This window comes from Haemorhous mexicanus, chromosome 12 (genome assembly GCF_027477595.1).
Source record: "Haemorhous mexicanus isolate bHaeMex1 chromosome 12, bHaeMex1.pri, whole genome shotgun sequence".
Taxonomy (NCBI): Eukaryota; Metazoa; Chordata; class Aves; order Passeriformes; family Fringillidae; genus Haemorhous; species Haemorhous mexicanus.
In genome coordinates this window covers 14,227,092-14,250,377 of record NC_082352.1, presented here as the reverse complement: position 1 = coordinate 14,250,377, position 23,286 = coordinate 14,227,092, and the positions used below count along the sequence as shown (strand labels likewise).

The 23,286-nt window shown below is 41.6% G+C and overlaps 1 protein-coding gene across 3 annotated transcripts in view; it reads left to right on the top strand.

Annotated features, from left to right (window-relative positions):
• Positions 1-856: 856 nt before the first annotated feature.
• Positions 857-23,286, top strand: part of PHAF1 (phagosome assembly factor 1) — a 35,042-nt gene continuing 12,612 nt past the window's right edge. For all 3 annotated transcript variants that reach the window (XR_009487968.1, XR_009487969.1, XM_059857181.1), the window contains exons 1-8: positions 857-948; positions 1,307-1,433; positions 6,134-6,216; positions 10,026-10,109; positions 14,799-14,842; positions 15,148-15,227; positions 19,740-19,834; positions 22,297-22,394. Coding sequence is in view for 1 of the 3 variants with exons in the window: in XM_059857181.1 (XP_059713164.1) it covers positions 1,370-1,433; positions 6,134-6,216; positions 10,026-10,109; positions 14,799-14,842; positions 15,148-15,227; positions 19,740-19,834; positions 22,297-22,394 (548 nt within the window). In the remaining 2 variants the exon portion in view is untranslated. The remainder of the gene's footprint in view (positions 949-1,306; positions 1,434-6,133; positions 6,217-10,025; positions 10,110-14,798; positions 14,843-15,147; positions 15,228-19,739; positions 19,835-22,296; positions 22,395-23,286) is intronic.

The following is a 23,286-nucleotide window of genomic DNA, read 5'->3' as shown; positions in this document are numbered from 1 at the left end:
CATGGTGGGCACAGAGATGGGATGTGGGGTCAGGCTAGGATGGCTACTACCCTCAAATAAATATGGAAAAAATTCTGGAAAACACTCTCTGCTCCCCCCTGGAGCCCCAACCTTCCAGCGAAGGAGTTACAGCTGCTTCCACACCCTCTGCACCCTCTTGAATTTCCATCACTGGTGCTGCCCTACTCCAGAAGAGTGTCACTTTGTGTGAGCATGGCCCGGGTCCATAGCCTTGGTTTTTCTCTTTTAGTTCTCTGCTTATTTGGGCAATGCTTGACCTGGTGCCTTTTATCCTGGACCAAGTTTCCACCATAAAAACGAGAGCTGGTCTGATGTGGGGTGTCCCAGGTGCTGGCACATCCTGGCAGACTGGGAGAGCTCAGTTTCCCCCTCATTCTGTGGATGTTTCTGGCACCTCGGGGCTTTGGGTGTAACCAAAGCAGGTTCCTGCGTGCTGAGCCCCATCCCAAGGGAAACGTGGGCTTTCCTGGGGTCAGCACTCTTGGGCGGCACTACCCCTGTTTGCTCAGACAACACTGCAAAGCCACTGACCTCGTTACTCCGTTCTTCCTCACTGAGTCACCCCCGAGCGCATTCCGGTAACTTTGCCCGCGCCAATGACTAATTTCTCCCTAACTCTTCTTTCCTCCCCTCTGCCCTTTCAGCTGGAAGAGCGGCATGGCCCTGGGCAGTGGTTGGGGTGGGTTATTTTGTTTTGGAACCCGAGGTTATCTGGGTGTGACCGGGGCTGCTGCTGCGGGCTGAGCCCAGTCCGCCGACAGGGCAGGGCTGGGACTCGAACCCGAGTCACCCGCTATACAAGCCGACGCCTTCCCCCCTCGCCCACGGCCGGAGGGAGGAGCTCATCTCGACCCCGCCCTCGCCCCGCCCCCGCGCGGGCTCGCCTGACGACAGCTGCAAAGCACTTTTTCAGCAGCCGCAAGTGAGGTGAGTCGCGGCCCCGCGGCGCGGGGGGGGTCGGAGCCCCCCCGGCCCCTCAGGCCGGGCCGGGGCTGCCGGGACGAGCGGCGGGGCCGCGGCCGCTCCCCCGCCCCGCCGGGGCCGCGCCGCCCGCGCTCTGGCACCGGGCGGGGCGGGGGGCGCGGGCGGCGGGGCCGCGGGGCGGGGAGGGGCGGCCGGCGGCGGTAGCGGCGCAGCCCGCGCCTTCCCCGGCAGCCCGGCGCGGGGCCCGCGGTGACCGGCGCCGCCCCGGGGCTGGGGGCGGCCGGTGCCCTCAGGGGGCGGCGGCGGGGCCGGGCTCGGGCTGCCCGCGTCCCTCCCGCTTCCCTCGCGCGTCCCTCCGCAGGGGTCCGGCGCAGCGCCCCGGTGACCGCCGTGCCAGCCCGCGGCCTCCGCGCTACCTGAGCCAATGCTAGATCTGGAGGTGGTGCCCGAGCGCTCTCTGGGGAACGAGCAATGGGAGTTCACCTTAGGTAAGTGTTTTCTTCCCCCGGCCTGGGCTCAGTGGGGCCGTGCGGGTCCCCGGGTGCTCTCCCAGCGCTCTCCGGGAGTTGGAGGGAGAAGGGGAGCGAGAGCCGAAGCTCGCCTTTCGCTGTCGCTAAAAATACTAAAGTACGGGCTGAAAGGATTTCCTTGTAGTTCATAGTTTCACCTTTAGCTTTTGCGTGCCAGCTTGTGCTTTGTTTATCTGATTGTGTGCTTTCATCTGCTCGTTTGCTTTCTTCTGTCTTGCCGTGTAAGACTAGTCATTCTTTTAAATAACTCCGAAAAGAGGAAGCATGAATGTGCTGATTGTCACCTGAATATGTGTCAGGTGATACTGGCAGCTTCAGCTGTGCGCTGATACTTGCTCTAACTGCTGTGCTTTTCTGTACAAACCCTTCATAAACATGAGTCGAGTTTCACAATTTCTTTGTGTCGCTGTTGGGTTGCGAAATAGGAGAGAAAGTAAACTTTGGAGATATTTTCTCAGGGTTGGATAGCAAGTATTTTTCCCCCAGATCACTTGTATTTTTTCATCTTGCCGAGTAGTCCTTCCCTACCAGTTATTGCTCTAGTTACTGTGATGAGAAAGAACTTTCCCTCAGCTGATGCAAATTTGGTTGGTGCTCAGGCAGGACACTTACACGAGCAGTTGAAAAGAGATGATGTGGATTCTTTGGGTGACCTGTGTTTTCAAGCAGATGTTGGTAGTCCTTAAAACTCTCAGAAAGTTCTGTAGATGTGACCTTTGCTGAGTGGTTGTGTGACATATCAGTGTTGGCCTCTTTCGTTTCAGTTTTCCATCGTTGCTGCAGCTCTCTGTGAAGGTGGTGGTGGTGGGGGTTTGGTGGGTGTAAACAAGCACTGTGTGTGTCACCCTCTGTGCCTGCCCGAACTTGGGTTTCACTTGGGCTGCTGCTCTTGTCGCCTGTGACAGCCAGGGGACAGATTGTTCTAAAGACACTGTTACACAGTTGCCCTGAACTAGGTTGGACCTAAGGAGTGGTGCTGTGCCTTGGGGTTGTTTATGTGAAATCCATCAAACACAAAGGGCTGTCTGTGCTGCTGTGGCTTCAGTCAAGTACAACTTGATGGTTACCAACAGGGCTCAGTGGCTTCTGGAGGCTAATTATAGCACCTCAGGTCCCACCCTTGGAAATCTGGGTGAACTCCTTGTACCCTAAATGTTCTGTGCTCTCAGCTTGGTGTGAACATCTGCCACCCTTTAGTGCCTGTGTTACCTGGGGAACAGCAACCTCCCCCTGCATACCCTGACTGTCTTCATAAATACAGAGTACCAGCTCCCCTCCATTCTCCATATCAAAACAAGAAAAGGAAAGAGGAAATGTTTTTCCTTTGCCGCGAGGAAAGCTTGTCAATGCAGTCTCATGGTAAAAGTTTTCCAGTGTCTCTGTGTATGTGCACAAACACACACATGCATAGATGTGAGAGGAGGAAACTCAGCTGTATTTCTTGGAGTAAACATAGCCACCACGTGATGTGTCTAATATATAATTAGCATGACCTGCTGGTGCAGAGCAGGAGGCTGACTAGGTCTGAGGATACTTGACTTTGTCCTGCACCAGCAGTGGTGTGTGAAGATTGTCCCTGCTGACAAAACTGCTTCAGCTGTGGCAGCGCTGGTGTGAGTGGGGCTCTCACTGCCAGCACTGTTCCACTCGCTATTTGTTTAGCTCTGCTCTTAGCAGAACTAATGGCAGTATTCCTGAACTGCTGCTGTCTCTGGCTTCCAGTACTATGCCCACAGTGGAGATGACTGAGGGGAAATGCCAGGAAAATTTTGTACATGACTTTTTGGATTCTGTTTCTGGCTCCAGTGTTGACTCACAATGTGACTAGAGCATAAAAAATTTAACTGAGACTGAGTTTAGATACCTGTGCCACTGCACCTCTTGGGCTGCATTCCTGCTGTTTTAAAAAGAGAACAATTAAATACTGACTCTGTAGTGCCTATAGCTATATTATTTGTGTTTGAGATGTATAATTTCTAAGGCATGCTTGCATTTCTCTTGGGCTTTATACTTTCTTTTCTTACTGAGTATCACATATATTTATTTAATGCATTATGATTAATCTTAGATTTTCTTTTATTTTTCTCCTAATCTTAATTCACTTCTCTGTCCCCATCCTTTCAAGCCACACAGTCTTAGCACAGGCTGATGCTTCAAGCCATGATGTTCCTGGCCAGTGTATGTGAGAGAACTGTCTTGTGCTGCTTGTATCACTCCAGCATTTAGAAGAGGGAAAGGTCTGTGACAGAGGAGCCCTAGCACTGGTCTTTGTGGGCATTACTGCCATGGCTCAGTTTGGTTGACTGATGTGCTGGAAACCATGTTTGCTTCCCCATTCCCCCTGACTGATGAGTAAGGGAAAAAGAATTCTTTGTTTTCCTCTTTGCAAAGGCTGACAAATGTTGAGGAAAAAGGGGATGTTGTGTGTGAGAAGACTGGAGAAAAAGAACTCATTTTTTTATTCCTCCTTTGACTTTCTAGAAGCAAATGGAGGCAAAGAGAGGATACTGACTGTTCAACACATTTTGGGTCCTGTAAACTGTTCCTGGAGAATTTGGGTTGCTCGCTGTAGCTCTGCTAAGCAGCTGCATGGCCAAATCTGTTTGATTCTCAGTGGCTGAAAACTGAACCAAGGCAGTCCATGTCCACTTGCTTGCAGCCTGAGAAAGCTGTGAGTAAGAGAGTCACATGAGCCATCTGTTTGCACACTTAGCAGCCCAGGATTGCATCAGTTTACGTGAACTTGGTGTTTCTGCACTTCTGGAGCCGGGTGCTTTTGACTGAATCCCCACAGGCTGCTGGCACCATTGGCCTCTGGGTCCTGTCAGCTGTGCTGCCTGGGCTTCAGCCTGTGCCACTGGTTTATTTTTTAACTGAGCCCATGGTCTTGGCTCTGCAGGTCTTTTATGAATACTGACTTAGAACATGGGTTTTGTACTCCTCAGTCAACCTTACTTTTTTTTTCTGCATTCGTACTTTTTGCCAGGTTGAGAAATGTGGAACTTTTACAGCAGCGTCTTTGATCTTAGCTTCTTGCTGCTATTCATGTTTCTATTCGATTTTGAAAATATCTAATACATAATATCTGTCATCTTCAAACTCTGCTGCCTAGACTGCAAGGCAACTGCTATTTCCTAGATAATAGGAAACAGTGCTGCTTTATTGTGTGGCTCTGCATTTTAATTTCGTTACTGTTATTAAAATAATAACTCTTTTTTATTTAATATAGTCTACTGATATGTAATTTCTAGCTGCAAACCAAATTGTCCCCAAGATTATGGGCTAAGGTGAAAACCAGTTTTGCAGACAGGTTTGTATGTGGTATTTACAAATTGAATCACTGTAGTTCTAATCTGTACATCTGTTTTACCAAAACTTGATTTCATCATTTCAGCAAAGCTGCAATGTATGGGCACAACAATGAAAACTGTATTTTTGGGGTTTTTTTCAGTGTTATACTATTGTTACTTTAGAGCAGTACCCATGGTGAGCAAGGTGTGTGTTACAAATAGATATATATGGAAAGAGAGACTTTTCTCACTTTAATACTGTAGTTAATGTCTAAAAGGACATGATATATTGCCTGAGTTTGGTTGGTGTAGCAAGTAACTAAAAGTTTTGAATGTAATAAATGTAGGTTCTGAGGTAAATTATGGCTAATCAGGCCAACTCTCAACATTTAAAAGCTAGAAATAGAAAAGGACCAGGCAAGGAATGGAAATAAAATGTCAGATAACAAATCTAAATTGACTTGCAGCAGTTAGTAGGAAAATAAAACTTCACAATTATGAGCTCATAACCTCACTTTATAAATGCCTGCTTTGAATCCAGGAATATGATCACATTTCATTTGGAAGGGCAACAAAGGTTTTTAGTGTGATAAATGATGAGATGGGGTGGTGTTATTTTTTCTGCAGAATCAGCTGTTTCATTCTGCTTTCAAAAGTATGTAATTGTAAAGATAAGATATACACCAAGGAAAGCAAAAAAGCCCTTGAAATTGTATGAGAGGCTGAGTGACTATTAGTGTATTGCCTCAATTGAACCAAATTTTTAGTATGTGTATCCTGTCTGTAAACTGAGAAGATAAAGTTTCTTCCTTGACACAAGTAGAGCCATATCAGCAGCTAATGTGGCCTCTTCATGTGGTTTGAGGAGAATCATTGCTCTGTGTTAGTATTTGTATGTGTCTGGTGTGGATACCCAGTACTCCACCAAGGTTTATAAAGAGTAATAAAAGGTGTTTCAGGAGCCTATTGAGTGTGTGTAGGAGTGCCCTAGCCAGCTCTAGGGGAGTTTGATATAGGCTATTTTATCAGTTTTTGGAATGATGACCCCAAAAAGCAGAAAACTTTGTGCACAGGCTGTGGCAAGCTCTCTGCTTTTTCTGCTTGAACTTTGCTGTTTAATTTTGTGTCTAGAGAGACTTTTTTTCCATATATGCCTAACAACTGGTAGATAAACAATGACTTTTCTGTTTCCAAACACCAGGTCTGTGCTGATACCATGAGTCAAGTCGGCTTGTTTGTTGACCACATACCTTTCTGTTGTAACTCAGTGTTTGCTGATGTTGGTTTGGTTACCTCATGTGTCACCTTGCTGTTAAAAAACTTTGTAAGCTGGTTTCTGCACTGAAGAAAACCTGTTTTTATTTCCAGGAATGCCGTTGGCTCAGGCTGTAGCAATTCTTCAGAAACACTGTCGCATTATCAAAAACGTCCAGGTTCTCTACAGCGAGCAGGTGAGCAGGCACGGGCTGCCCAGGAAAGGCTCCTCATGCTGAAATGAAGACATGCTTTGTGCTCATCTACATATTGGGAGAGTTGTGGGGCTGCTTGAAATTGAGCTACACCAAATTATTGCCACCACGTGAGAGATGCAGCTTTTATAAGTTTCTTGTCAGATGTAATAATCCTCAGCACAGCAGTATAGTGATTTAACAACTGTCAGTTTTGTGTATGCAATGGAGGAGTGGCATTGTTTTTCCTTTAAGACGTGAAATGTTATGTAATTAGCTGGACAATTTAATTCTAGTCTATTTACTTTATCATTGTGAAGTGATGCTGCAATTTAAAGAACTGAATCACTCATTACTTTCTGCTTTTGTGTTTGGTCCAGTGGTGGTGAGCCCCGTGAAAAACCTTCTGCACCTTTTCTCTGCATCTGCAAATTTGTCTGCAGAAAGTGGGTGCAGTGATTTAAGCCAGCTATAAATGTTTTAATCATTCTTCATAACTCAGCAGTAAGTTCCTGATATGTTTGACTTCCATCAAAAAGGGGACTAGAAGTAAAACCCTTCTGCTAGATCAAGTAAAATGTGTTATTCTGATGGAAGTGTAAGGGGAGATAGGACAAAGATGTCTCAAAGGACTCTCTAGATGTTTTATGTGCAATGCATGTTTATAAGAAGATGATATTCGTATGTTGCAAATTACAGCTCTTTGCATCAGGAAGAAGGCAGAGTCTGTACAATGTTAGTTTGTATCAAAATAAGGATTCAGGGCTTGTGCATTTGCAGTGAGTACCGAATGGCTAAGAACAACCTTGACTCTGGTGTTCAGTGCTGGAAACATATTTCACGTTAGTAAATTAATTATGGGTTTTTTTCACTTTGTGTGGATTTACGGGTTTTCTGATGAGTGAACTGCAAATCTGGCTACTTGTGATTAATGCATGGGAGCATCTGTCTGGCAGTGAGCATGTTCCCTGGTTTTTGTATTCTTTGAAGGGTTTTAGTTTTTCTTACCACAGTGCATTTGAATTATTTCTAGAGTTGTTTAGATAAATGATGAGATTCCTGTTCCACTCAGATTGTAGAATCACAGAAGGATTATTGGTTCAGTGCTAGTAAGCAGAGGTGTTGCACTCCTTGGCTTTTTACACCTCTTGGAAAGTTATATTGTTCTTGACTGTGTACACTAAACTTCTGTTCTGCCTGCAGAGGGAAGGTTTAGTGGTTTGGGTTTTTTTTTTTCCCAAAATGTAATAAGTGTAAAGATGTTTTAGCACCTGCATAGTCTACAAAATATTTCTTCCCATCTTTCTGGAATATTTCTGATGATTTTTTTTTTCCTGTTTATTATTGCAATTCAGTGCCTGCTATTTTTTTTCACACACCACTCAGGGCCTGCATTTGATTGTCTGGCTCTGTCCTCACCCTTGTGCAGAGTGTCATGCATTTCATTAGCAGCTGAGCACAAAGAGCTCAGTTCTTAAAAGATTCAAAGCCTTAAATTAACTTTGCCATGCACAACTTGTATCTTGAAAAAACTCTACCTGAACAGCCTTCATGTTTTTTCTCATTGCCTTGTAAAAGAATGCCTTTGAGCCCTGTGATCAAATGTTATTTAAAGCTGTTGCATCTCTAAATTTGAATTTCTGATCCTGGAACTCCAGCAGTGAGTATTTCCTTTCAAAAATTTATATGGCAATTAAATGCAATTAGATCTGCCCATGGTGTGCTCTCTTTAACTTGACATAAATGGGATGCCCAAACTGTGCCAAAAAAGCTTGATGAATCCTTTTCTGTGAATAAAAGAATTTTAACTCATTTTTGGTCAGTTTAAGTGGGATTGCCTAATTGCCTAAACTAATTGCCTTTGTTTTCCTGCTCTTCTTCCACTGCATTGTGGTTGATGGGATTGTTCAGTGAGAACAGTTTTTCCCGTATCTTTGTGTAGATTAGCAATATAACTGCAGATCTGTGGTGCTTCCTTCAAGAAGATCTCTCCTGTTGCTTTTTGGCATCATCTTTCATACTTGAGGTTCTGTTTTGTGTATTGAAAGTCACATGAACTAAATTTGTGCCCTTGAATCTTTCCATGTATTAGAAAATATGCCAGCATAGAACAGAAGCCATTTGCTGTTCTAATTATTAAGCTTTTCCTCAGATGTTTGGGGTTTTTTTCCATCCACTCAAAAGTACTTGTAATGCTCTCATTAATTTTGGAATAACCTTATGAAAACTATTTAGAAACCAATGAAATGCAGAGCATATCCCATAGCAGAACAACTCAGCTGGTGTATTTGAATGCCAGATTACGAGGCTTTTTTGCTCTATCTGTAGCCTTTCTAAATTAGATTTATAAGGGATTAGAAAATGACTGTCATGATCAACATTAGGCCTTTTTATCTCAAGCTTATAGTTCTGTTGCAATGCTGCTTCAGTTCTACACAGAGCCATAAAAGTTTTTCAGCAAGAATGAGGTGCCATCAATTGATGGCATTGTGTGAAATGTGAAAGTTTCATTTAGGACAGAGTTGACAGGTCACTGGTGTTCAGGAAAGATGGGCTCAAACTGGACCAACTTCAGGAAAAGCTACTGCAGTGATCCAGGGGAGCCGGAAATTTTCATCACAGGGGATGGAAAGCCCCATGGGCTTTAACTTGGTGATGTGAGATCTAGGATCTGATTACTTGGCTGTATGGTTTGGGAAGGGGTGGGACATGCACATGAAAATGCTCAGAAAGTATCAAGGCTAGAGGACAGTGCTGATGTGAGAAAATTGAGGATGAGAATTGGGCTTTTGGCAGTCAAACCCCAGAGCTCCTCTGAGTAGAGCAAAGTAAGATAGCTTATGCTTAATTCATGAAAGGGCTGTATGGTGTGGCTGTCCACTTTAGAAGCCTTTATTTGCCTCAGTTGTCCATCCCCATTCTGTTTTTTGCTAGCAAACTGCCTGGTGCAGTTCTAGGGCATGAATCTTGCTGCCTGCCTACCATTCCACCTTTTTTTTTCCTCTGAGACAGCTGTGGGGGATAGAGCATTTTGAAGCAAATGTGCTTTAGATGGTATATGATCAAAAAGCTGAACTGGGGCCAAGTGGCTGTGTCTGTGTGGTTTGCACTGGTGGAGCAGGGAGCAGCTTCCCCAGCAGACTGAGAGGGTGTAGAGCCTATACAGACACCAGGAAAGCCAGTGGAATGTCTCCTATTGACTCCAGCAGACTGCAAATTAAGCCTTTAGTTGTTATGAATCACAGTAACTAAGGAAACCTAAATTCACAACATGAGAGTCTGAAGCCTTCCTTTTGAGGCCTAAAAAAGACTGTGACAGTTTGATTTTTGAAGTGGAAAGCCATCTCTTTGTCAAGCACATGCCTGGCTCTGATGTGAGCAGTGGTACTTTGTGCAGCAAGAATGAAACAGAGGCTGTCTAGATGATGATGTCTCTAATGCTAAACTGGGAATGTTAATTTTCGAGGTGGGGTTTTGTTTCTTTTTTTTAAATGGGGTAGGGGGTTATATTGTTTTGAGTTTTCTTTTTTTTTTTTTCCTCCACTTACAGTAATGGGTAAAGTACTCTTAGGAGTTTTTGCAGGGTACAGATATTATACAGGCACTTCTATTTCTTTTCATGAGGAAACTGAAGGGTTTGAGAGGTTTGGGCCAAATGTATTTTAGTTATGCTTATTCATTGAACAAGTGATTGTTTTCTGAGGTAGTTTTGCTTTTCTAAAATAACCAATTTATACTTTTACAGTAATGTAGATCTTAACAAAGAAATCTTGAAATTAGAAGCCTAACAGCTTTTTTCTTTATTTTTACAGTCACCTCTTAGCCATGACCTCATCCTTAACCTGACTCAGGATGGAATCAAACTGCTGTTTGATGCTTTCAATCAGAGACTTAAGGTAATGAAACACCCCTCCTCCAAGCAGACAATGCACACCAAAACCCTGGGATGTATTGGCACTTAGCAGAGCATAAGTGGCTCCTGTAGACATTTAATTTGTCTTAAGTAGAGTGCTCTCCTGTGATTATGAACTGCATCTCTTCAGTTTGGGATTTAAATCTTTGTTTCTGTAAGTAAGACAGCTTACCTGTGCTCTGGGATGTACAAGTGCCACACAAGTGTGATGGTGCAGTGTGGCCTCACCTGTCTTGTCTTGAGTGGCACAGAAAGTGCACAAGGCCCTTACTAAAGCTAAGCCTTGGGTCTGAAATCAGATCATCATTAATGCAAGCCAGACAGTGTTGTTTTCTGCCCACGTTGTTCCTTTATCTAGGCTGCCATTTTATTTATGAAGTTAAACTTCCTCCTATTCATAGTTTTCATTTGAGCTAGCTTTGCAGAGTACTTGTGTGGCTGTGAGTGTGTGATTCCCCCCCAGAAAGCCACATCCAGGCCTCTGGTGAGCAGCTGGCTCCTGCACTGACTTCAGTTTGTTCTGGATGGGTTTTGATTTTTGCATTTGATGTCTTCAGTTCTGCTTTTGTGCTTGTTGGTGACCAAGAGTTGATGTGCATCTCAAGGATGCTTAGTGTAGTTAAGATGCAAAATAACAGGCAGGCTGGTCACTGCCTTCTCATGACATTTATGCTTGCAAAGTATCTGTAATGGAAGGGGTATTTTTTATCCATACAGAGTGGGCAGCTGTGGGACTGTAGAGGTATATGACTACATGTGTAGAAAGTTTTGAAAACCTCTTAACTAAAGCCTTTAAAATATCTTTGTGTACTCCTTAGTTATTCAGAGTGGTCCTTTCAGTCAGACCAGCTGTTCTGAATAATTGTCACTGATTCTCACCTGGTGGGTGTAAATTTCTCTGTGACAGAAGTGTTTAGGTGTTGATTTGGCTAATTGGGTGAGAGTGAATTGCTCTAACTGCTGTGCTGCTTGACATGTGAAAGCAGAAGTGTGGAGTTAAGTGTGATACTAAAAAATGGAATGCTTACCCTTAGGTAAGTCTGGAATATGGTGCTCACATCCATAGCTGCAGGGTTTGGAACAGTGGTAGGTGGAGCCCTCTGCCCTTTACTCACATCTAAAATAAAACCAGCAGAAAAATGCCACTCTCCAAAGTTCAGCCATTGCTTTAGCCCAAAAATTACTGTAGGAGAGAAGCATGTGCTGTCAGCTGAAACTCAAGCTCTTTTTATATATATATATATATATATATATATATATATATATATATATATAAAATTGTTGAATAGCAACCCAGATTAGTTGTTGAAAGTACTTATTTCTCTAAGAATAGGCTGTAACACCATGGTATGCTTGTATTTTTTTTAAAAATTTTTACATTATAAAAATACACATTTTGACGAAAATTTTCAGTTCAATTTCAGCTCAGTTGAGGGACAACTGAGCACTTTTTTCCCCAGATTTCTGTTTGTAATTGCCTTATGGTAGTTTTTGTTCATGAAATCTTTCTATAATAATGGTATCCTTGTTTTTAACAAGTTTTTGAATTTACTTATTCAGACTGTGTATGTGGTTTCACAGTTTTTAAGAGAATATCTTGAAAATTCTTTGTCAGCTGTATGGAATCTTTCTAACTGGATGTAATTCTGCAGGAGACTGAATTAAAAGTTGGCATAATCATTTCAAGTACACGGCTTGCTGGCTGGCATTTTTGGGGAATGTTCCAATTCTGTAGTGTTTTTGAGGTGCTGTAAGTAATGTATACCATGTATCTTCATCTCCAGTTTCTGAGGGCCTGATGTTGTCACACCCAGTGTGCTAAGAACCAAGCAAGAGCTTTTCTTGCCTTTCTGTATTTCTTTGCCTTTTTTTTCCTTGCTTTTCTATATTTAAAAACTAGTTTTAAAGAAAAAAATAGAAACCTCAAGCTCTTCTGGTATGTGTTTCTAGATTTGTTTCAAAAATAAAAATAATACAGGAAAAAACAATCTCTTCTGTTTTGTTGTGGTTCAGTGGTCTAGTGATACTTCTGTTTGTTTGAACCATGACTAGTCAAGCTGTCTAAATGCATACAGTGCTATGAAAACTTATACTTGTAAAAGTGTCCAGAAAGCTTTCTAGAAGAAATTTGGTAGGATCAGTTCAGAAGTGAGCAACAGCACTTGTTAAAAGATACAGTAGGTGTAAAGTAAGTAATGCCTGTTTTTAGGATGGTGTGATTGTGTTTTCAGTGTTGCTCAGCAGCAGCAAAACTGGAAACATCAGGAGGCCTTTATTCTCTATGTGTTTTTTTTAAATACATGCTCGCTAATAAATTTGACTATGAAAGAGATTGAAATATAGGCTACTAAGATGGAAAATCTTGGCAATTCCAAGGAAGCTGGTGCAGGAATAAAGTCAGCAATATTCCTAAGAAGTTTCCTCCCTTTTTTCAGGGAGAAGGGGGAAAGACTCACCTTCAGTAGCCAAAGCATTGCAGGAGATGTTGCTGACGTGAATTGGTAGATCCAGGACCAGGTTCTGAGAGTAATTTTAGCATTGAGGTCTCTCATGTGTCCTCCCTCTGAGGTGGAGAAAGAGTTGGGTTTCATAGCATTGGTCTGTTATTGCTGGTAACAGACACCTGAACATTTGTGTAAGTCTTTGTAGTAATTATCAAAACAGTGAGTGTGAGGAAACATCAGCTTTTACTCATTTAAAGCAACTGTCTTCTGACTCTGTAGTAACCCATCACTGAACAGTCCTTGGTCTTCTCAGTTTATGTTCTCTGCACATAGAGTCACACTGATCCTTTTGTCAGTGTAGCTGCTGTAATTTAGAGAAGAATTTTTTTTCAAGTGCTCTGGCCTGTTTTCCATTATGACTTTTATGACTTATGAGATCCTTTGACTGCCATTAAGTTTTGCTAAGTTTTACTTGTTTTTTCCTCTGCTGTTGGTAAAAAGAAATGTTGATTTGAGTTGATCTGTTTGAGTCTGGGGAAGAAGACTGTTGGCAAACTGGTGCCTGTTAGCTGCTGTCAGGGTGTGTCTCCTGGGGGGAACCACATTTGTGCCCCTGCAGTTCTCTGTGCTCTTCTCCTGGTGTTCAGCTCATCCTTTTGTCTTGCACGGTGCAGTTTTTGTAGAACTTCAGGAGGGTGCCCAGTGCACACAGCAGTGGCTGCAAAACAAGATCTGGGGTGGGGCTGGTTCTCTCTATTTTCAGAAGAAATTTTGTGGAGGGAAAAGATGTGCAAGAGTGCTAAAAAAAAAAGTAAAATCCGTCCTAGCTTTTCATAAAAGTAGCCTTTGTTTTTTAATAGGCTTTAACAGTAAAGGAAATCTGGACATGTCAACTGCACTTGAATTAAAATACTAGATAACTAGGTTTTTCCAAGAAGCATAATTCCAAGTGTATTTTATTAAGAAGAAGAATGTTTGTTGTCTTGTTGGTTCTGCCAAAATGTTAATTTGTTACTTACTTTGTGCCCTACTTGTTGCTTATATTTTGAAATGCCATTAAATGTTGATTTATTTTTTTTTTTTTTTCTAAATATATATATAGAGGTAGTGGTTTAAACATGGTGAGTTGTTTTATTTAGGGTTATTTGCTGGGCATCTCCCAAAACCAAGACTTCCTTCTCAGCTGGTGATATTTTTAGGCTTTAAAGCCACACTTGGTAGCAAGCTCCCTGGGAAATTCTGCTTTATTCTCTTGCTGAAGAGTGGGTCTTGCCAGAATCTGCCAGTGATTTGTTGGAGGATTATACAAAACAAAAACCAGGTTTTACCTTTGCTTTGCAGTGGTTATGAGCTGTATGTGTTTTCTTTTCCTGCTGACACAGGAACATGTATGTAAGATAGAAGAAGCTTGTGTTTTTCCATGGCTACTTGCCAAAAATCATCTGCTTAAAGCCCAGTATAGCCTCAAAATGCAGCAGCAGTCATAAAAATCATATGACATCAGTTTCAGATGCATGTTTGCAGTGATGTATTCAGAACAAAGGATCCTTATCTAATATTTTCTGCAGAGAGGAAATCTCCTTGGAATATTCAGTAAGGTTTAAAGCATTTTCTGAATATCAGGACTGGATATTACTGCTTGCCCTGATTCCTCATGTGCTGTTCTTCTGATTGTCTCCTGTAATGCTTGGTGAGGTTGCAAGATATCTTAAGGATAATTGAAATGGGATATATTTGCTAAGCATTGCTATGTTCATCTTTTGCTTTAGAAGAGTTGGAAAGTTACAGCAGTGCAGTCAGTGTAAGGCCTTTGTACCCTGCACAGGTAATAAGAGCCACCCAAGGAATGGCCCATTGACATTCATCAGAGGATTCCCTAATTAGCTAATTCTTGCTGTTGCTTTCCTTTGAATTTGTTTGAGTAAACTTTGTAGAAATCAAGATGCTGATGTCAGTGACAGTATTTCTTCCTGCAGGCAGTACTGATGTACATGGGATATGGGGGTTCTCTCCTGAACCCAGGCTTGTTCAGTCCTTATTTCAGATGTGCAGTTGTTGAGTCAGTTTTTGAAGTTTGGTCTCTGACACTGTGGTTTGTCGTGGCAGAGTTCTGTAAGAAGGGGAGCAGGCAGCACTAGCTAGTCTTGCCTTTTGACAAGGATTTATTATCTCTGTAATGATTTGCAAGTATCTGAATTATGGCAATGTTTTTGTTTCCTGTGTTTCAGGTGATTGAAGTTTATGACTTGACTAAGGTGAAGTTAAAATATTGGTAAGTGGTTTAAGACCTCTCATGATTTCCTCTTGGTTAGAGTGACTGGTTTTACTCACTTTTTTAAAATCCTGAATTCATTTTTTCAATTATTCATTTTAAAAATCAAAAATAGCTGTCATAAAGGAGTGTGCATAATCATCCTTTCTTGAACATGGCACTCAGTTAAATTACTAGTTTACTCTTCTATCTTGGAGACTTATTACAATTTAGAATGGTATTTACTAATGGTTTTGCCATTAGTAAATGTTTGTAGCATCTGTTTGGCTTCCTTCAGGCAGATTAATTTTGGTTTTTTGTTTCAGTGGTGTCCATTTTAACTCTCAGGCAATTGCTCCAACCATAGAACAAATTGATCAGTCATTTGGAGCAACACATCCAGGAGGTAAGCCAAAAAATTTCTGAGAAGCACACCTAGCCTGACAGACTTCTTTCTAGGAAACCTTTCCGGTATGTCTGCCTTGAGCAATGTGTAGGCAGTTCTGTTGTCATATAGTCCGGAGCTGTGTTCCAGAATGGTCATATTCTTACAGCTGGGAAATCCTCTAAAATGTATTGTCAGTTCACTTGTGACTCTTTTAAAAAAGAGTGATGGTGAGGCAGAGAGTCACTGGCACAGAGTGGTGTGTTCAGATGTCATTAATGATCTGTTTTGAAGTGCCACTACCAGAAAACTGTGATCTTTGTTGTTGTTACACATCCTTATGCATGGCCAGCTCTCAAGCATCCTTAGGGAGTGTGTATACCATGAGCACAGACATCCGAGCTGCTCTCTGTGCAGAGGCAGCCAGGGCTGTTTGCTGAGTCTCCATGCTCCGGGAATGTGGTTACACCCCTGCTAGGCAGGAGCAAACATGAGCTGTGTGTAACTGGCTCACACCTCCCTGAGCCCCCTCCTCTGCTGGGGGCACTGGGGAGGTGTGCACTCAGTCTACGTGCAGCATGAGCAGAACCAAGACAAGTTTGTTTAACCTGGCTGACCCCACTCTGACTCTTGCACAGCCCTTTGGCTGTTCACCCTCTCTGCAGCAGGGAAGACTATCTTTAAGCTCCTTGTTTATGTATGAGAAGGAGGAGTGTATTTCAGGGGGTTCCTAGGCCATGAAAATAAGCTGGTGGAGAAACTTTTGAGCTTTATAATTAAACTGCCTGGGAACTTTCAAGAAATGGGGCCACAAACTGGCACAACAAGGAAGAACTTTACCTCCATATAGTCAAGATACCATTTTCAGAGCCTCATTTTCTATTTTTAGCTTAAGCCAGTCCATTTGCAGTAGTCAGGCTGATCCCAAACAGGCGAATGTTCTTTGTGATGGATGGTGATTGCATATCCAGCCTTTGTCTCTGCTCTCTGCAGACAATCTCTTGCACATTACAGAACAGGATTTATTAACTGGGGAGGGTCATGTGGCTAGAACAGTATTATTGCATAAAAGCCTGCAGTAGTAGATGAATATCAGATTGAGATAAATGAAGCTTGGAACATTTCTAGCTGTAATACTCCAAGGACCAGAATTAACGTTTCTAAATTTTGGTCCTGACATTAACAGTTCCTCTTAGATGGAAGCTCTGAAATCTATGGTTAGATCTATTATGGAAATGGTATGTACAAGAAACTGTAGAAATAAAGAAGGGTAAAAGTGGTTCCGTGTCCTGGGTGGGTTATCATTTTTATTTGTTCTGTGATGATGGGTTATTTGCAAATATGTAGAAGTGGAGCACTTCCAAAATTGTGGTATTATGAACTGTAAAAATATCTATCTAGACATAAGCATTGCCTGTGGTAGTGATAGCATATTTTATTACTGCATAAAATTGTATGCAAGCACTTAAAAACATAGTTTGGCACCACGTGTCCTTGTGCTGAATTTGCAGATCTTGTGCATCTGTCATATTCAATTAAGAAGACTTGCATGCTTGCTTCATCTGGTGATAGTTTTTCATAACATCTTTTCATCTTGTGACATGTGGATAAGAAAATGTATTTATTAAAATGCTGGCCTCTATTACCATTTCACTAGTGCATTTGCTTATTCGAGTTTCCTCATTTGAAAAATACTTATTCCATTAACAGCCTACTTAGCAGAAGTAAAGCTCTGTATTCAGCTGCCTGTCACAAACAGTTTGAACTGTATTATGCAACCCAAGTTTTTGATAACTCTTTTTTTTCCTTTTTGTTTTCTGAAACAGAAAAGGTGAAGAAACAGAATGGTTTTCAGCATGGGGGAGGGAAGGTGATGGTGTTTTCATGTCCCACAAAAATTGGAGCTGGGGTGAGAGGAGAAACCTTCCTCTTAATGTGACCAAAGCACCAAATGCTAGGTTTCATGAATGAGAGGAATATAACCATCCCTTTACTTCTCTGTGCTAATGCTCCTCCAAAGCCCCAATGCAAGCACGTCAAACTTATTTTGTTTTTTATCTCTGTTAACTAACCTCCACTAGAATTTCACTCAAAATGTTGTCTTTCACTTAAAACCAAGGTGGTTGCAGCAGAACTTTCCTGCAACAGGATACAGTACTAGTTTCAAAATAAATTTCAAAAGGTTAGCAACAGTTTTGTGTTGAAACCGACCTTAAGTGAGCATTTTTGGTTTTGCCAGATTGGTGGTTTTAAAAAATAAGAGTCATCAGAAAAATCAATCAGCTTCATTACTTTTTGGCTAATGGTAGTTTGAAACATTGCAGTACCTTTGTCATGGGGCTTATTGAAATACAACCACTTTGGAGGTCAACAGCTTCATCAAAGCCAAGATTTTTATCCCACATTTCCATGACTCTCTGACCCGACCTCCTGCTGGTAAGGGCTTGCTTTTGCCAGTGGCTCTATTGAAACCACATCCTGTCCTGAGTCCTCCTGGATGTGGCTTTGTGCCATTCAGCAAGGACCAGAGCTGTGGGGTTGAGCTCAAGTCATAAGGTAGAAGTCCTCCTTCCCACCTACCAAAGGCCTTGCAAGGATGGCGGGAGTTGCTGTGTTCTGGCTCTCTAACTCTCAGACTTCACCTTCCCCTAAGGTGCCAGAAAAGTCTTGTGCTTGATACCAGTGAAAATTGACTTTTGGATCTGCCTCTGCTTTTAGTAAAGCTGTGTCCATTTTGCAGCCTTGCTAGTGTTGGTGGCTTTTTCCTGTCAGTTCTACAGAAATGTTTCCCAGCTGGTCGCACTCTGCTGCCTTCCTGGAAGGCAAGCCTCCTCCCTGTCCCCCACCCAGAGTGCAGTAGCAAAGAAGCAGTCTTTTTGCTTCTGTCAGCAATTTTGAATGGAATTAGCAGGGTACCTGTGTGATAAAAAAAATTAAAAATAATAATACAAAAAATCCTTACCTTGCTCAGTCATGTGGATGTGATCTGTGGTTTTGAGAGAGACATGAGAGAACTTCCCAAGAATAAAAAAATTCCTTGCCCTTTAAACCTAAGCATCAACAAACATTGCAGGGGATGGGAACTGATGCAATTTGTATAATCAGATATCACACTTGGCATGACTAGGGGAAAAATAGTTCTCCAGCTGGCTGTGGGCTTTGGAAAAGATGTATCATAATTTATCACATGAGAGAGATTTGTATAATTTTCCTGCTGATCAAAACATTTCCCTCTCTCCACACGTTTTCCTTTCAGTGACAAGCGTGGAAAAGACTCTTAGCCAGCACATTCTGTAGAAAAGGCAAATGGTAACTTTTGAAAGTTTAATGCTTATTGCTCAACTATTATTTTTCTATTCTGGGTGGCCTGGCACTGTCCAGATACCCTGTGATGTGTCTTTCAAGTTGAACATTTGAAAGACACTGTGGGAGGGAGGGAATAAAATATTTCTTTATATGCATTTTCTCTTTCTGCTATGTTATTTTAAATATAACATGGTAAGAAAAAAGGGAGTATTGAGCCTTTGGTATTCCTTTGGTAAAATGGAAGAAAGCAGCTTCTCTTTTAGAGGGTTTCTTTATTGTTTTAAGCCTCAGGTGTTTTCAAGCTGTCAGATCCTGTGTGTTACTAGAACACACTGTTCCCCCAGTGGCTACTGGGCACAGGTTGGAGTTTGTAAAATCAATCCTAAAACAGTTTCCAAGCTCTCAGACTTCTGGGATTGTTTTTTAATCTTTCCACAGTCTCAGAAAACAGTATGTCTTGTTAGAGTAAGTACTGGAACGACATTTATTGTTTTCATAGTTGATGTTGTGCAATTGATTGCAATGAATCAGGACATCTCGTGATGTGGTGACAGCTGGAAGTCTGTGCATGCTCTAATTTATTAGTGCCCTTTGTGGGAGCTGACTGGTTGGCTGCTGTTTCTGGTGATGCTATTTTTAATTATCATTGTAAATGGCCTAGGACCTGTGTGTCTGAAGCATTTCCTCCTTGGGCCGTGTCAGTGTTACCCGGGCGTGCACGGAGCTGACTGGGGCATGGGAGCTCCTCTTGGGAGGAGAGATGGAAATGCAGGTCACAGGGTGAACTCTCCTTTGAACTCCCCATGTGTGAAAGAGGAAATTATCAGTGTCTGTGCACATCTCTCTCAAAGCCTTTCTGGTTAACACTGTGCAATGTTTTACATAAGAATGAACAGAATTGTTTTATACCAGTAGTGGCTATTTAAACTACTTTAGAGATATTAAGGTATAATTGATTGTGTCATGTTGTATAATTGTATTGTTAGGGATAGGTTAGTGCCTGCAGGCTTGCACAGGTAACTGCAATGAATCTATGGTTTCTCTTATTGCTGTATTTTTACTGCATGAAATTAAAAGCAAAGCTGTTATAGTCCAGTGTAATTGTGTTCCTCCTGCATTCTGAGATTCATTGAGGTGATGAAGGTGCTGTTAGATATGAACTGGAGAATTCTTAGATTATTTTGGTAACTCTGATTTTACTTTCTTTTACTTTCTTTTCCCTTCTAGTGTATAACTCAGCTGAGCAACTCTTTCACCTCAATTTCAGAGGACTGTCATTTTCTTTTCAGTTGGACTCCTGGACTGAAACCCCGAAGTACGAGGTCAGCAATAGTTTGTAGTTAATGGATGGTCTTTTTGCCTCTATGGTACTTGCAAAGTATCACCTCTATTGTGTCTTGCTGTCTTTTGCAAGAAAAAGAAACCGGTAATTTGGAAGGAATTGAACTCTTCTGTTGTGTTCTTATTAATGCTATGTAACCATCTCAAAGTTAAAAATTTACTTCCTGTTGATGAAAGGCATGTGACTAGGGGTTTTGCTTGCATCATGAACTGGGACTAGCAATTCTGTTGGTGAAAGGAGTTGTCTAAAAATATGAGTGCTCTCTATGCAAATACATAAATATTAAGCAATCTACTGGGAGGCTGTTCTTTTATCAGATATTTTTGAATCTCATTGAAGTGATTATGCAACTAAAGTAGGATAGACTTCATAAAATACATTTTCATCTTAAGTGTCCTTCAGTATGAGTGCTTCTAGCAAGCCAAATGAATGAGTTTTATTTGTAATGCCTGTTTGCATATTCACCAAATGTTTGGATGAGTTACTGAATAATTAAATGCATTACTGCATTCTCTGAAATCTTTGGAAATTCCTGTCTAAAGTGGAAACAAGATCAGGTCCTCTGTGGTTTCCTTCTGTACTAATGAAAATGTATGTGTAACTTGGTTTGTGTGAAGATGGAAATGCTCTCAGTTGAGAGCATAATCTGCATTGACCAGTTAAAAAGCATTAGAATAAAGGAGCATATAAAGAGCCAAAACAAAGAAGATGTCAGCCAACATGATGACACATGTTCTTTGTCACAGCTTAGTGCTTTAGTGGTTGTGGTTGACATGTCACAGGGGGTAACCAGGGAAGTTATTGTTCAGCAGTAGTGAAGGTCAGTTGGGTTTCAGATTGGAAGGTGAATAGAAACCTAATAAGGCAAAGAAAAAGAATGCCCCAACAAAGAGTAGTTTCTTTTCATGCAAGAGTTCCCAGGGCATTGATGAATGAAATAGCCAAACTACTGAGGAAGTAAATTGTTTCACCAAAGATTTCAAAAGATCATAAAATATCTCAAGTTGGAAGGAACCTGTAGGGGCATCATTGAGACCAACTCCCTGCTCCTTGCAGGACTACCTAAAAGATGTTAAAATCAAACTGATAGAACAGTGGAGGAAGTAATTCTGCATTCTCTGTGTCTCATTCAGTTGCTCTAGCAATGGTAGTATAATGTTCTTTGTGAAGAGTGTAATGCCAAAGTCTCCCCAGGAGCAGGTAGAAGTAGGATTGCTTTGAAAACAGGGTAGTATGAAACAGTCCACAGAAGACAAGTCTGTGGAAGTTTTTAGAGAGGAACATTAGAAAAGATTGCAGAGTGAAGTCAAATTTGAATCTGTCAAAATCTGTCAAGTTCAGGGAAGATCATATAGGAATGCTAAGGTACTTAGCAAAGCAGTGTAATCTTCTACTAATGGAAATGGAAAAACTCTGAAGAAAACTTTAGAGTTTATTGTATAGCTGGAAACAAGCTGCAGGTGAGAACATGAAAACCTTGGCTCACTTCAGTAATCTGAAGTCTGACTACTTTAAGAAGCAGAAGGTATTAATATTCTAGGCAAATTCAGGATGGGAATTGAAATTGGGACATCTCTATATTTGCTAAGTAGTGGAGGTTCCCTTCTTAATACTTACAGCAGTGAAAGTTATTGTTCTAGGTTAATTTTTTTCATAAAAATTTTTTGTGTGTGTGTTTACCTTATGTGATGCCTGTTAAAGTAGACCAGGTAGTATTTTGCATATTGTGCATCCTGTTTTTGTTGACTGCTTGTGACAAGGATAGGGTTTTTTCTGTCTGGTGACAGCAAAGTATGTTATTGGTCTTGTATGTCCTATCACATTCAGAATTGAAAGAAATTCCTTCTTCTAGTGTAGTATAGAGTCAATCTGACTTCCTTAGCATGCCTTCTATTTGATGAGAGCACTCAAATCCCTGTCAAAACAGTATGTGTAAAAATGTGGTGATAAGGAGAGCGGAAAATCTATTTAATGAACAAGTTTCAGTTCATCAGATAAGGCATCTTGGAAGCCAGCAAATGTTAAAAGGCAGAAATTAATGCAGGGGGAGACAAAAAAGGGAAGTTTTCCTTTTAATCAGATGATTTTTTTAGACCTTAAATACAGTATATCAGTACAAATACTTGGAAATTGCTAGCTGCCCATGATCAAACCAAAGAAAGACTTGAATTCTCAGTTCACACAGTGGCTAATTGTCAGACTAATGGCATCTTTTGATGAATAAACATGCTGAGTGTTTCACCCCAGCTCAGGAATTCAGGAGTGGTGGAATATAAAGAAACACCACCTAGAAGGTTGGGTTTTCTGTTATTTTGCCCCCTTGTCTTTTGCTGGAGACTTGCTTGAATTGGTGAGCATATATAGCTTCTCTAAAGCAATTTCTGACCTTAAGCTGAAGTGTCTGCTGTGGTGTGTAACAAGAGTGATTTTGTGTTTCCCCAGCCTAACTTTGCCCATGGTCTGGCCTCTCTGCAAATTCCGCATGGCGCGACTGTGAAACGCATGTACATCTACAACGGAAACAGCCTGCAGGACACCAAGTATGTGCAGCTGCTCCTGCTCTTTCCATCATTTATTGAGTGCTTTGCCATTGCTAAATAGAATAGTATGTTTTTTTTAGTTCACTTTGGGTCTTCTATTAATTTGGTAATGTGCAGAATGCCTTTAGATACCAACCTCAGCCAGATTTCTGTTGTTGTTGTCTTCAGCTGTTATAAACAAATGTTGGTTTGATTTATGTTGCTGTAAAATGAGCTTGGTTCAGCTGTAGTAGGAAAGTTCAACTGACCTGAAAATGAATTAAAGTAGGGAACATTGTGAATTTAGTAACATATGTTAAGGCTATTCTTCCTCTAGATTTTATTTATGCTGATGACCTCTTCCTAAGCAAATCAAACTTGGTGTAGGCAGTCTGTAAGCTTGTAGGATATTGCTAATATGTATGTCATGGCAGGGCCCATTCAAAGGTCTTAAACTCTCTTGCTAAACAAAACTAATAAAATATGCCATATGCATAATCTGCCATATGTTCAATGTATTTGCAGATACCTGACTGACACTGTTATTATCTTAAAGGCCAAGCTGGATGGGGCTTTGAGCAACCTGGCCTAGTGGAAGGAGTCTCTGCCCGTGGCAGAGGGGCTGGAATTAGATGTTCTTTAAGGTCCCTTCCAACCCAAATCATTCTAGGATTCTGAGATACCTAATCTTAGAAATACCCAAACTGGTAAGATGGTATTTTTTGCAGAGACAGTTGAGTTTTAAGGCCAGAGATAAACACATCCTTGGATTACTGCACAGAAGGGAAGGAGCTTAGTTTATGTAGACATTGTCTCCTAATTAGAAATAAGTGCACTTGAGAAAAGTGCTGTTGTCTGTGCCCATGTGTGACATGGTGAGCTTTAGTGAAAGCACTGATTGTTGCATGGGGCT